Source organism: Opisthorchis viverrini (assembly GCF_000715545.1).
Source record: "Opisthorchis viverrini unplaced genomic scaffold opera_v5_98, whole genome shotgun sequence".
Lineage (NCBI taxonomy): Eukaryota > Metazoa > Platyhelminthes > Trematoda > Opisthorchiida > Opisthorchiidae > Opisthorchis > Opisthorchis viverrini.
Window position 1 is genome coordinate 799657 of NW_008751755.1, and position 12695 is coordinate 812351.

The 12695-nt window shown below is 42.7% G+C and overlaps 2 protein-coding genes across 2 annotated transcripts in view; one reads left to right on the top strand and one right to left on the bottom strand.

The window, feature by feature from the left end:
- Nucleotides 1-12695, bottom strand: part of T265_05316 (hypothetical protein) — a gene marked incomplete at both ends in the record, with an annotated part of 16676 nt that continues 3981 nt past the window's right edge. Inside the window, 3 exons of the mRNA XM_009170299.1 lie at nt 1-234; nt 315-343; nt 974-1013. Coding sequence (XP_009168563.1) covers nt 1-234; nt 315-343; nt 974-1013 — 303 coding nt within the window. The remainder of the gene's footprint in view (nt 235-314; nt 344-973; nt 1014-12695) is intronic.
- Nucleotides 9662-12695, top strand: part of T265_05317 (hypothetical protein) — a gene marked incomplete at both ends in the record, with an annotated part of 19357 nt that continues 16323 nt past the window's right edge. Inside the window, one exon of the mRNA XM_009170300.1 lies at nt 9662-9758. Within this exon, the coding sequence (XP_009168564.1) occupies nt 9662-9758 (97 nt within the window). The remainder of the gene's footprint in view (nt 9759-12695) is intronic.

Consider the following 12695-nt stretch of genomic DNA (forward strand, 5'->3'; position numbering starts at 1 on the left):
TTATTTGTAGACACGATCTTCGTGCGCATTGTCGCGAACTGCGTAGGCATTGTAACGGCATTTGGATAATCCACTATTTAGCTGAACAACAAGATCCAGAACAACATCTATCTCGGCAGGGACACTGAGCTGCACCCAGTAGGTCGATACGTAGATCAGTTGGAGCCGATTCTCTCCGAGTTCAGCAACATGACATCCGATCACTTGGTAGCCATTAAACTGCCTTTCCATTAGCTGAGATCGGCAGAGTAAGCAATAGTGGTTGGATGATTGTGGCACGGAGTTTTTCAACGAACAAACGGAGGATGACTTACTTGGTTGCAAAACTTCTCCTGATACAACCCTGTGAGCATAATGACTAAGGAAAGAAACAATGAGTTTTACTATTATGTGGCAAACGACGCATCGTTAATTTTTATCTATCCTCCCGTCTTTCTATCCTTGCCCACCAACGGAGCAGATGCAAACACTGATGCCTCAAGTAATTTACTAATTGGCTACTTGTGACCTTGAGATTATCCATGAACTTATGGCTGAGTTATCAGGAGAAAACGATCAGCGAAATCGTGGTAAGTGCTACAGAGGGTGACCGGTGACGCAACATTATTGGAATGTACACGAAGCAGGGTCGGCTGCTTCTCAAAAAATTGGCGGGCTGAAACATCCTTCCATTAGGGCTGCTGAGCCAAACACAAGGTTCAATCTCTTTGCACTGTCTCTTGTTATCTATTGTGGAAAGAAAAGTCTCGTATTCAAATTTGATTCAAATTTGATTTAAGCTAGACATTTACTCAGCTTTGCTGATTCATTCAATTGAAGCTTTGTACCTGGTACAAAAATCCACTGATGATCATCCACTGATATCCTCACGGAAATTTCAAATGTTTAATCTTGAGGGACACTGTGTTTTGTCAGAAACAAATACACGACATGTATATGAACTAAGACGCCTCTGATTATCTGTTTAACTCACGTACATTGTGTGGGATGGGTAACCTCAGGATTAGCAAATTCTGTAATATAAAAGACAGCAAATTAACCAAGAATACGGACATAACTTCACCACTTCATTCAATGATCTAGATCTTATAATCGCCTAAAACCTCATCGTTTTGAGAATCGTTTAAGAATCCTTAAAAACTGATCTGAACTTTGAAAACGTCGAGGATAGTTTCATCTACCGGTCATGGCCGGATCAACAAGAGTTATCAACGACAAGAGAATTCTCCCAGTTACTTTTTTCTACAAGCAATCGGGTCTCATAAATCAAGTACGAACCAGACCAAAGTATATACTAAGTACAGTCGCATCTGTGACTAGTACTCTCCTTCCCTCTGGAAGGTGACGGTGTGAAAAAGGTTAAACGTCCTAATCTCCATGCCCCGAATCACACTGCTGTCCATTTCTAAAACCAAGACGTTACGTTGCACTAATGCAGGTAACAGGGTTGACTCAAAATCAAATGTTTATGAGAATAGGCTCGAACTCCGTCACCAGATGGTTTCCCTTAGGCTTCTCATCTGGAGACGCAATAACTGGTGTCATATGACTCATTATGTTGAGAAATGAAGTTGACACAACACCTTAATTTTGTGAACTAGGACGCTCAGGGAGTCTCGCAGGTTACGCGTCTTTGAGGAGGCACACTGCTGCCAGATACGATTACGAATCCGACCAAATGCAAACGGTACCAGTCAGTTTGATCAATTAGAACATCCCGTGAAAACTTCCGCTGAGCTTCGGAAGAAAGCCATCCAATGTAGCAAGTAAACTGCCATTCGCGCGATTTGATAATTTCAGGGGATGTTTCTTATACATCAACCAATTTTTATAATGATTTAGCAACTACAGAGCATAACTTACGGGTCTGCGAATTAAGTCTCGAATCACTTCACTTCAGGATGCCAGCGCCCATCTGCCACAAACTAATAAGCCTGGCTGGTACCACAGCGAATTCTAAAGATTCTGCTGTACATGGTTCTCCACTATGGAGAGAAACTACACAGACTAACGTGAAATAAAGTCGTTCGTTTCCGAATGTTGGAAACTGTCCTGACGGTGAAGTAGTTCACCATTCCTTTGTCGTTGAAATACAGTTCCGAAGACTTGTTTTGTTTGTATGGAATCTGAATAGAGACACAAGAACTTTTGTCGGGCCTATGGTAGAGCCAATTAGTTGAAATGAAGGCACAGAGTCGATCGGGTTTACTGAAGTACAGTTCCTATAATCAACCAATTAAAATGAGTATGGGTGGTTACTAAAACTTTGATGATCAAGACATCTAGAGGCTACAGTTGAGGACTGAAAATACCGGGAAATTTTTGTTTAATCAGGCTTTAGTTTTGTTAAAAATCACTTTGAAAGCCATTCAAATAGATAAGTAAAGGGGCAACCCAGGAATTTTGCAAGAGGCTCAGGTTAAAATGTGTCCTGGATACAAATAGCGGTCTTTTTATGAGTCGGTTAATCAGTTTTCGCATTCTTTTCTGGCCCATGGTTTACTGTCTTGGTTCAAATACACTTGGTAGCAATATTTTCGTTGGATGGTCAACAATTTGGGAACTCGTTTATCACCAATGTCACCTTGATCATATCACATTGCTTCATACGGGAGCTTTTAACTCTTTGTTGATAAAAAGTCAGGTATACAGGTGTTGGAATAGCTCGGGTACATTAGTTGGTAGTTGATCAGCTGGCTGTTGATCTGTTTGTCGAGCTTGGCGCTGAAGATGTCTCCTCGAATGGTGACGCATTCGTTTGCAAATCAGTTGCCAAGCTCGGCGAACAAATCAACAGACACCGGATTAACTTCCAAGTCAGGTACACAGCTTAATGAATGGTGAGACTGTGGAGGTTATAGGGTCACATGCCTATGGTTACAACAATGAAAGTAATAAACGCGAGTCTACGACACATGGTTTCTATTTGTCTCCCGGTCTCACCTGCTTTCTATCACATCTTACTTAATATCCAGGCCCTACGTATGTAGGAGAAGTTCAAACACGAGACTGCATCTCCTCAAGACATTGGAGCTGCGTGAAGTTTGGTCGCGTTGACGAATTCGAACAAAGTGGGTAGAAGTTAGAAACAAAACAACCAGATACGTAGTTGTAAGGCAAAGGCCAGAGTTTTACAGCATGGCTCACAACGACACACAACTGGTCGTGACAAACCAAGGTTGAACATGATAATATACTCTGAATGTACGTTGCACTACTCACACGAAAGGTAGTGGCCTCAGCCTGCGAACATAAATGCTAAAATAGTCCAATTTCACCTGACACCACCTGACGGACTTCGGCGCTTGCCAAACAACAAGAACTGTCCAGCTCACTACCGCAAACATGTCAGTACCATAAAAGGAGGTAATAAGAATCGATATAATAACTTTCATGAGGTGACAATTTTGCGCGGGTTCGGTTCACCAACAAGTCTGTTTGCTTACCTGCCACTGTATTACAATTACCCCCATAATTATTCACCATACGGTTTGCCAGCCACAGGATCTCGCCTTCTCCCAGTTCCTGATAATCACGTCTCCAAACATTAAGCTCCGTCGTGAACTTGACAAAGTACGTGTTTCCCCAGCTCCACGATTCTTGACAATTATAGAATTGTCCATTTTTCCAGAATCTGGGGGCTCCTCGTTCGAGCTGTGTTGGATCAAATTACACGTGGTTACTGCTGTATTCTTTTAAATGAGCCCATTTTACTATATATATATATATATATATAAGATTCAAATTATATTGGGTTTAAATTAACCGGACATTTCGGAAGCACTTAAAATCATGTGTGATATTAGCAAAATTTCTGGAAAATATATCTTTAGGGTTATCTCAAGGGTTTAACGTGAAAAAAGGCTTTATCATTTGAGTTTACAGTTTCTTCTTCTATTGCTTGGATGATAATTTTTCTGAACTGTGTGAAACCCCGAATTCTGACTGTCAGTCCGTCCGTCAGTCCTCGACCAAAATGTGTGCTCGTCGGCAACTAATGCACTCACAAAGCATCGACTGACTTTACTGATTCCTGTCAAAAATTTCCAAAATATGGCACCTGCACGCCGAATTCACCTTTTTTTGCTCACCTCCAAACGTTCGAATTGGTAGCAACACCAGTGTGAGAAAAAGACGCTGTCAGTGAACTGCCAAGTTGCCACAACGGTTTCGACGTTGCGTTCTTGTTCTAAATTTGATCCGTACCTACTCATGCGTCAACCTAAGGCAGCCGTTCTGTAAATCACGCAACGCGCTTGTCATTTATTCGTAAACTTAAAAATGGATACCTGGTGAACGTCTTTCAATACTGTGGTTTCCGTCATGTTGTCATCATTATCATTATCACTGACAGCATGACTTCAGTGCTTCGCTGCTGTGAAACGGTATTTTCTACTTGAAAGCCTTCCCGTGAGGGACGGGTAGGTGACTGATTGGTGGCTTAGCACAATCAGTTCGAGGTGTCTATATCTCTAGGCACTCATTCAGGCAATCTGGATGTAAACTGACAACAATAAAGCCATTGATAGGGATTGGCAGCCACTCGATCCAGGAGCAGTGGACACAACGCGGTTACCGTTTTGGGTAGCATCGACAATGCACACAGTTTTCGTAATATCTTTCATACACGTATTCCAGGTCAAAGGACAGACATGGCTTTGCTTCTGGCACGGGAAACGACACGGTCTCCCGCAAACGATGGTTTGGCATACACAATACATGGACTAACCAATGCAACTTCTGGTGCTGGACACTCTTTGATGGAAGTCCCTGTTGCACAACCGAAAAATCGATTTCCTGATTACCTCGTTACGAAGTAGCCTACACCACTCTTCAAGATCTATGATTTTGTGACACTGGTTGTCGAAGTCTTGAAGTAATCTCATTTTCGCTGCTCAGAGACGTTGCGTTTTAATACTACACAAACCCGCACTGTAGAGTTGCTTGAATGAACTGCTAGAATTTTACTGGTTATATCGACAACCGTCGCGTTGACGAGCTATTCTTGAAACTGAAGCAATGATATATCAAAACTGACGTTGTTAGCAATGTGGATTTAGGGAGTCTGTCTATCAGAATTTGAAAAAAACTTGGTTTTTGATTGACTGAATGATTGATTCTTGATTGGTGATTTTAAATCACCAATGAACACTTGATGAATGTGGGACGGCCACAATCCTGTCCTGTCAGCTGGGGGTTACAAACTCAATGGGCTAGAGAAAAATTTCTTGGTCCTATTCTTGTTCTCCCCGTAATTCTTGGTTTCTATATGGGAAAATGTACAACTGTAAAACTCTCAAATGGCTCTCATTGGTTGTTCCGAGCCCAATGGGCGATTAAGCAGTGAGGCAGCAAATTGACAAGCAAGCAATACGTCTAAAGAACGAAGAGCTGTTTGCAATTAATCACCATTGAAATAACTCCACATGAACTAGGGGGTGCTGTGAATAAAAGCTGGAAGCAGTGCCGTGGGTCAGGGGTACGATAATACCCCCCATACTGGCTGATCAACTTTCAAAATCCATTCGGGACCATCTATCACCCCCGGTGTATTAAAACAACGCATTCGGAGAAGATCTCAACTGAACATAGGCATAATGGTCCTAATTCCATAAGTCCAAACATTTCAAAATTCAACCACAGCACTCGACGTCCTCGTAAGGAATCTCCTTGGTATCGTTATTTGGATTCGGGTGATCAGTAATTCCAGCACATCATAACAAACCGCGTGGTTGTTGTCCTAAAGCCATAGCTTTTTCCACTGCTCACTACCATTTGAGTTAAGGGAAATATGACAATGTAACGGCGTATCAAATCACTTTGACTGATATACCGCTCCACTGCGAGGGGATTTTTCATGGCAAATAGTCAGTGGTACACCGGTATTCGGAATGTATGCCAGGTGTACGTATACAGGTACATGCCAGGTAGGTATAACCTCGGTGTATTCCATACATCTCCCCACGATTTATTGAGGAAGAAAAGAGTGAAAATGAATTTTGAGAAACGACTGAACTCCTGGTTATCGGTAGTCAACCAAAAGTTATCATTTTATTGGACCAAAAACGATGATAAATCAAACTACCGAGGCTGGTTGTAATGATGCCTGTAGGACAGCTGTCAGAACGTTTGCAAGTCATTTTTCTGGCTGGAACAAACAAGTCAACATCCACGTGATCAAAAAACCCCGATGAACGCAACTGGGCTAATATTAGTTCCTGTGAATACAAGTCATTTGAAGCAACATGCTCAATTTCAATGGAATCAACTTCAAGAAAACCAGACGAAAAATGACAACTTACGTCTTCGCATGTGAGACCACTTGGTTCATCTCCACGCCTTGGTTTGGCCAATTGGGATAACAGGATTTCTGAAAGACTTCACGGAATTAGGTTTTTCAAAAGTATGTTCATCAAGCCATGACAAACGGTAGTGGAAACTGGGATACGTTTTCCTGATCTTGCCTACCTCGTTCGTGACAAAGACCATTACTGATCAGTATGGTGAACAAAATGTGATGAAGAGTTGTTTTCATTTTGATCACCATTCACGGATTAGACATTCAACCTGCTTAGTTATATGCAGTACAGTGTGCTTCTGTGCTCTCTTTGATTGGTTATCGTAGCATGACCTTCGAACGCGTCACACAGTGAGCGGAAATCTTAAAATGCTTGCCTGTTCGATCGACAGTTTCGAACCCAATTGAAGATGAGCAACTCGAATTCGAAATGCAGACTTATGTTTTCCTCATTCATTTGAGGTCGAAACGATGGCAACCGGTCACATCATTGTACGTCAGAAATGACCAGATTCCACTGATCTTTGTGTTCGGTTGAAGTACCTCACGTGCTAATTAGCCGTTAACGTCCGGATGAAAAATACGCTTGGTTTAGCAAGATATGAATGAGACTGTATGGGTATGGGACAGCAGATAAACTGAGACATTGCCGACTTTTCGTGTTTGACACCCGGTGATTTCATAGCATAGCTATAGTAATCTGGCTGCAGCGAGTCATCAATTAGGTGGTGTCAACTGCTCGGGGACTACGCTAAGTTTTTCGAACCGTCTACCGAAAGGTTCACTGAGGTTGTAACGTCAAATGAAAGCGGCTACTGCCTGATGTGTGCTTCTTTGTGGCTGGGAACCAAGTGGCCATTCTCGTAGTTGGTTTGAAACTCTGCACGGCATAGTATGCAACGGATCACAGTGAGACGCAGGCAGCCATTCATTGGTCGCACTGCCTGGCTTAATTTCACCGTTCGTGCGCTGTCCTCAGTTTGAGTGAGTCTCACCAAGTACGCTAGGTTGATCCCCCTCATAGAACCATCTGGATAACGTCCGAGGCATCATGACATTTTGTGCGCATGTTCCCATTGTGTTCTCCTCAGGGGCAACGAGAAGGGCGATGAGGAGAGGCAAACAAAAACCAAGGTTACATTCAGCAAGATTACTGCATGTAAACAGAATTAGAACAGATTACGAAACAAGTATGATCTTCCAGGGAGCTATTCTAAGTCTGGAGGAAAACTTCAAGCAATGAAGTTTAAGTCGTGCTAACTTTCGGTTTGACTTCGATGAGGATAATAAGCACTGTACTGAAAAAAACCAAGATAAATTTTACATGGATCAACAGATATCTGGCGAGCTTGAAGGCAGGAATCACTTCGAATGTAAGCCAGATGGGCCGTTAACTCAGAAAACGTGTTGATTCCAAAACGGGAGGTAGGATTCACCGAGGAGATCCCCAACCAAACTGTACTTTGAACTGGATACGATGCGTGCATCGCAACACATCGAAGTTTAACAACAAAATCAATTAAATCTAACCGAACTGATTACCAGAGAAATAAACTAGATCACAGGATCGCCAGAAGGGACAGGGGTCCAGTCGGAAATGTTAGCTTCAAATTTGGTTTGTCCTAGATTTGAACCGAATTCCGAACGGGTTGTCACAGTCTCACGTTGCCATTAGTTGTAGGAATATGCGCACACGAATAATCGAAATGCGATTACCGATGTATCCCTTTGCTACAAGCAATTCGGTCATAGATATGGTATCTTGTTGTAACTCGGATCATCTAACAAACTACTGGGACACTTCATTCCACTTGATTTTGACAGAAATAGGCTTGTTATGCCCACAATCATTTCATAACCCGAATTTGTACGCAACCAATTGCTTGTCTTCATTATTAATATTGTGGCCGATTCGGGTAGACAGGCGGTTGATTCTTAGTTTGGCAAAATGAAACTTCTGGCTGTTGGAGAAAGATCAGCGTCATTTCTGAAGTGGAATGCAGGCACTCCCAGCAATGACGTTACTTTTTAGCATAGCTCCTAGAGCCTCCAAACTGTTGTTATTCCTTATGAACGGAAAATAGGCGAGATCGCATTTTACCAAGTCAGTGCCTGGGCATTTAGACGAGCATGTGGCGGTTGCATTGACTGATGGGCTGTGTTCCATTGTGCAGGAAATTGAAAACAAATAGAAGAACAAACTGTGCTGACGTAATCATGTTTCGGTCACGAATGTGTCTGTTATCAAAGGAATCCAAACGAACACCACTAAAGCAGCTCCGGCCTGCTTATTGATCCGATAAAAATCGATTGAATGGTTCACTGCAAGTTTGATACTTGGCGAATAAGTGTTTTACTATCGATTGACATAAGTAGATAAAGCAGACCACCAATGCAATAAACTTTTGTCTCACCGGTAACTGGCGCCTCAGAAGCGTGTTTGTAAAGACTCACTCGGTAGATTATAATTTAAGCAGACACCCCAACGCGCGTAGTTTTGGAAACAAGACAGCTGGTACTAGATTCAACGCGGTTACGACTTGGTGATGCATTAAAGTGACGCTCACGAGGAATTGTTTATCGTTTTACATACCGCCAGTCTGAATGAATTTTGTGGGATGACATACGAAATGCCCGGATAAAGTTATTGAATCAAATTTCCAAGCGATGAGATTGAGTTGAGCATTCAAATTCTCACTCAGTATTCTCATGAGGCTCTCCATTTTGAAAAGGCGTGAGAACTGGTCCGAATCTGTCCTTGATGGGAGGCTCGAAACAAGGGTCCTGTTGGTAGCTGTTGACAGCTGTGTTCCTAAAAGCACAGTGGTCAAACTGAACGTGGCTTCTACTCAACCGTCGCCGACCCATCGGTGATGCTCGAGGTGAGTCAAGGCTCGCGATGGCATGCTCGGTTGGCTCATGAATTCAGTGGCTACGCATTAAAGGCGATGCACGCTCACCACTGACTGCACGACTGGGCCATTTCTGCTAAGTTTATCAGCGAGTTATGAGTTGCATCCCGCGGTTCTAATCCGAAAAGAGAGCAGTTGTGGACCCGACTATTTTTACTGCAACTAACCTTACGCATTTTACTACAACAGCTAACCTACCACATCCAACCATAACGAAGTGTAAACGCAAATAGCTTCTGACTAATTAGGTCTTCACGGATTGGGTGTTCAACAAATTTTATACAAGATGATCCCTTTCGGTGCTTTGAGGTCCATCCAGGGATTTTAAAATAAACGTGGTTCACATTGACGAAGCATTTCCATCTGACGCTTCGTCAGTTTCCCGACGAACGCAATCGTTCCGCAGTTTAAAATTAAGCTGATCTGCAAATCTGTCATCTCAGAGTGATCCATGAATCTGGAAGGTTTGAATCTCAAACGGACCGATTTGAGCGTCGATGAACTGGTCAGCAAATACCAGGGCCAGTTACAACAGTCGATCTCAGCAGGTAAGTTCCGGCTAGCCTTGATACGTCGTTACTTCTTCGCGGGTTGATACAGTGAGGTAGGTCATCTATGAAAAGCGAATCTCACAGAGCAAAAAAAACATTTTTTACACTACTTCAAATAGTACCACATATGAGTGACATTTGAGCTCAACCAGATAGGGTAAGGAAAATCAGAACGGGATGCTTTCCAAGAGGATGTCCTCACTTCAGAATGGTCTATCTCGGGGTTTTTATCTACGTCACCTTAGGACACTTTTCTCCGGTTTTCTTAGGAGGTCTTCCCTATCCTTTTTCCTTGTTTTGTGCCGAAAATTTTTGGGTTATGCGGACAATGTTACTGCTTTTGAAAGTCGATGTTCTCCAGTCGAGCTTAGATGGATTTCGTGAAATATCAGCTCTGATTCCAACGAACAGGTGATGTTTACTACCACTTTATTATGCTGAAACCTCAGGCACACCATAAACTGAAACGGGTAATGACCGAGTGTTCTCAATCTTTCGTAGATCTTCTACACTCACCATTCAGGCGACGCTCTACTGATGCGGATTTCGCTCCCCCAGTATGGTATCTCCGGCTACTGAAGAGGTGATTTTCAGTCTTGTCTAGTAAAAAAAGGCTTCATATTCTAATATTACACGCTTTTAATCCTGCCGCTTCCCCCTCAATCTTTCGTAGATCTTCTACAATCACTATTCCAAAGACGCTTTACTGATGCGGTTTCCCCCCCTCCCTCCCCCAGTATGGTATCTCTGGTTACTGAAGAGGTGATTTTCAGCCTCGTCTAGTAAAAAAGGACTTCATATTCTAATCTTACACACTTTTAATCCCGCCACTTCTCCCTATCTCCTCAGGCTGCTTTCGGTTGTGGACTATCGTTCTCGTTTCACTGTCTAGTTCGCCCTATTAGGAATGGCGAATTCATGCCTTAAATGCTTGAAAGTGCTCACCGTGAGCGGAACAGGTAACGCAGGCATTTGTCAGCTCTACCGGATGTGTCTGACTTCATAGGCCTTACAGAACCAGAGCGGACACTCCGTGTTTTTTGGCGCCGCTGCTCTCTTTCCCCAGATATCATTTGATGAAAGCCATTGATACTCTGCAAACGAACGAAATTGCTCGTATTGTCTCATCACAATAGACAGTTGGAACAAAATGCTATGGTCAGCAACGGTGAGGAATGAACCCCGGAATTTCACAAGGAGAATACAAGCTTTTGTACGTTATAATTTCTGCAATATGTGAATTGATTGCCATCATGAGGCCCACTATTACTACCAACCAGATTGAATTTCCGGTCACAGGAGAGTGGTGAATCTGCTTTGGTTCATTATTCTGTCAGATCAGAACGCCAGTGAGAGATACAGTGATAGCGGGTATGCAAAAGTACAACTTGAAAGTTCGTGGGTAATGTGCAGTCTTGGATTGGTTGGCAAGAAGTGGTTTCCACTTGGCTGCATTTGACTGCAACATTGGGATAGTACACTTCATTCCTCCTTACAGTGGCGTCTGAAAAATTAAGATGCCAGCACTTTTAGATGGGTAAATCGAAAAATCAAATCACTTTGCAAATGTGTGTATATTCGATAATTTTGTGCAATTTGGTTCCAAGTAGAACATAAGGTTGACGGAAACCCGGGGACTGCGCCTACCTGGTGAGCTCCAAAAAGGGCGAAACCGGTATGGGCTGTCGACAGGTTTTCAGCAACCTTATGAGTAGTACATTCCGTAGTAGTACATTCCATAATTCGAAACCTACTTATTTTATGGGCCATGCAATATAAGGAGCGTGCCATCTGGATAAACAGATTGATGCCGTCGCAAAATACCAGCTAACGATTTCATAAACCAGCACAGTAGCATGCGGAAATCGAAATGCCGACAGAACTGTTTCAATCCGGCTTTTCGGATGTTGAAGTGCGATGAGATTGATTTCGGTGCTGCGGCTGTCTTTATTAATTTGATCTGATTCAGGGACCCTTTGGCACCATTGGGACAATGGATTAACACTGGTGTACTATATATCGAGTGCCCTGACTCTCCTCGAAAATCGTTAGGTCACAAAGTCTGGTGTATTAGATTTATATACCTATGTGGTACTGACTGCGCATGTTTCCATGAGCCGACGACAACGATTCTATAAAACTTTGTTCTTCAATCGAGTGAGAAATTCTGGCCGCATAATTAGTATCAGGCATTCTGGAGGTTGCTTGGACACACAAAAAACGATGCAGATATTTGGTTCATAGTGTAGCGCGAGCATTTACCATCAACAGATTGAGCTTCTCCTGGGGTATTGCTTGCATTAACCAGGCCGCAACTTTAACTTGGTGTTGATTTTCCTCAGTCATTATACCCACTTATTCAATGGTTGATTGTCCATTGCGTACACGAACTTATGCCGCTGTTTTTTACACATATTGCCCGTGTGTGATATCAGATTTAATGTGCGTGTGCTCAGTAAAATTTGCTTCTTAATGGATTGTAGCCTCACAGCTTATGATCAGTTTTTGTCTCCTTATCCTAAGTGTCCCAAGTGCTGAGAAATACGACCAGTTATAGATTCACATAACTCATTTGATGGTTTTCGGCGTAGAGCACTGCAAATGCAATACCGCGCGTAAGGAATACCTACTCTAAGGCAGAGGAGCTTGAACTTATTGGTTCAACACCTTAGAATACTAGATCGTTCAGTGACCGCATGAAGGCCGACTGAAGAAACTTCGCATCTCAAATATGCTACTACATTAATTGTAAGTAGCTAAAAATTCAAACGTTGTGAAAGGCATAGAACACCAAGGGGAAATTTGGAAAGGGCTGCAGTCAACACTGGACATTTGTCCACTGTCTGCTCATGCTCCGATATTTCATATTTGCTCCACTTACAGTCCCTATCTCGATTCCAATTCCTAGAATACTCAAACATTTGCAATGGGACC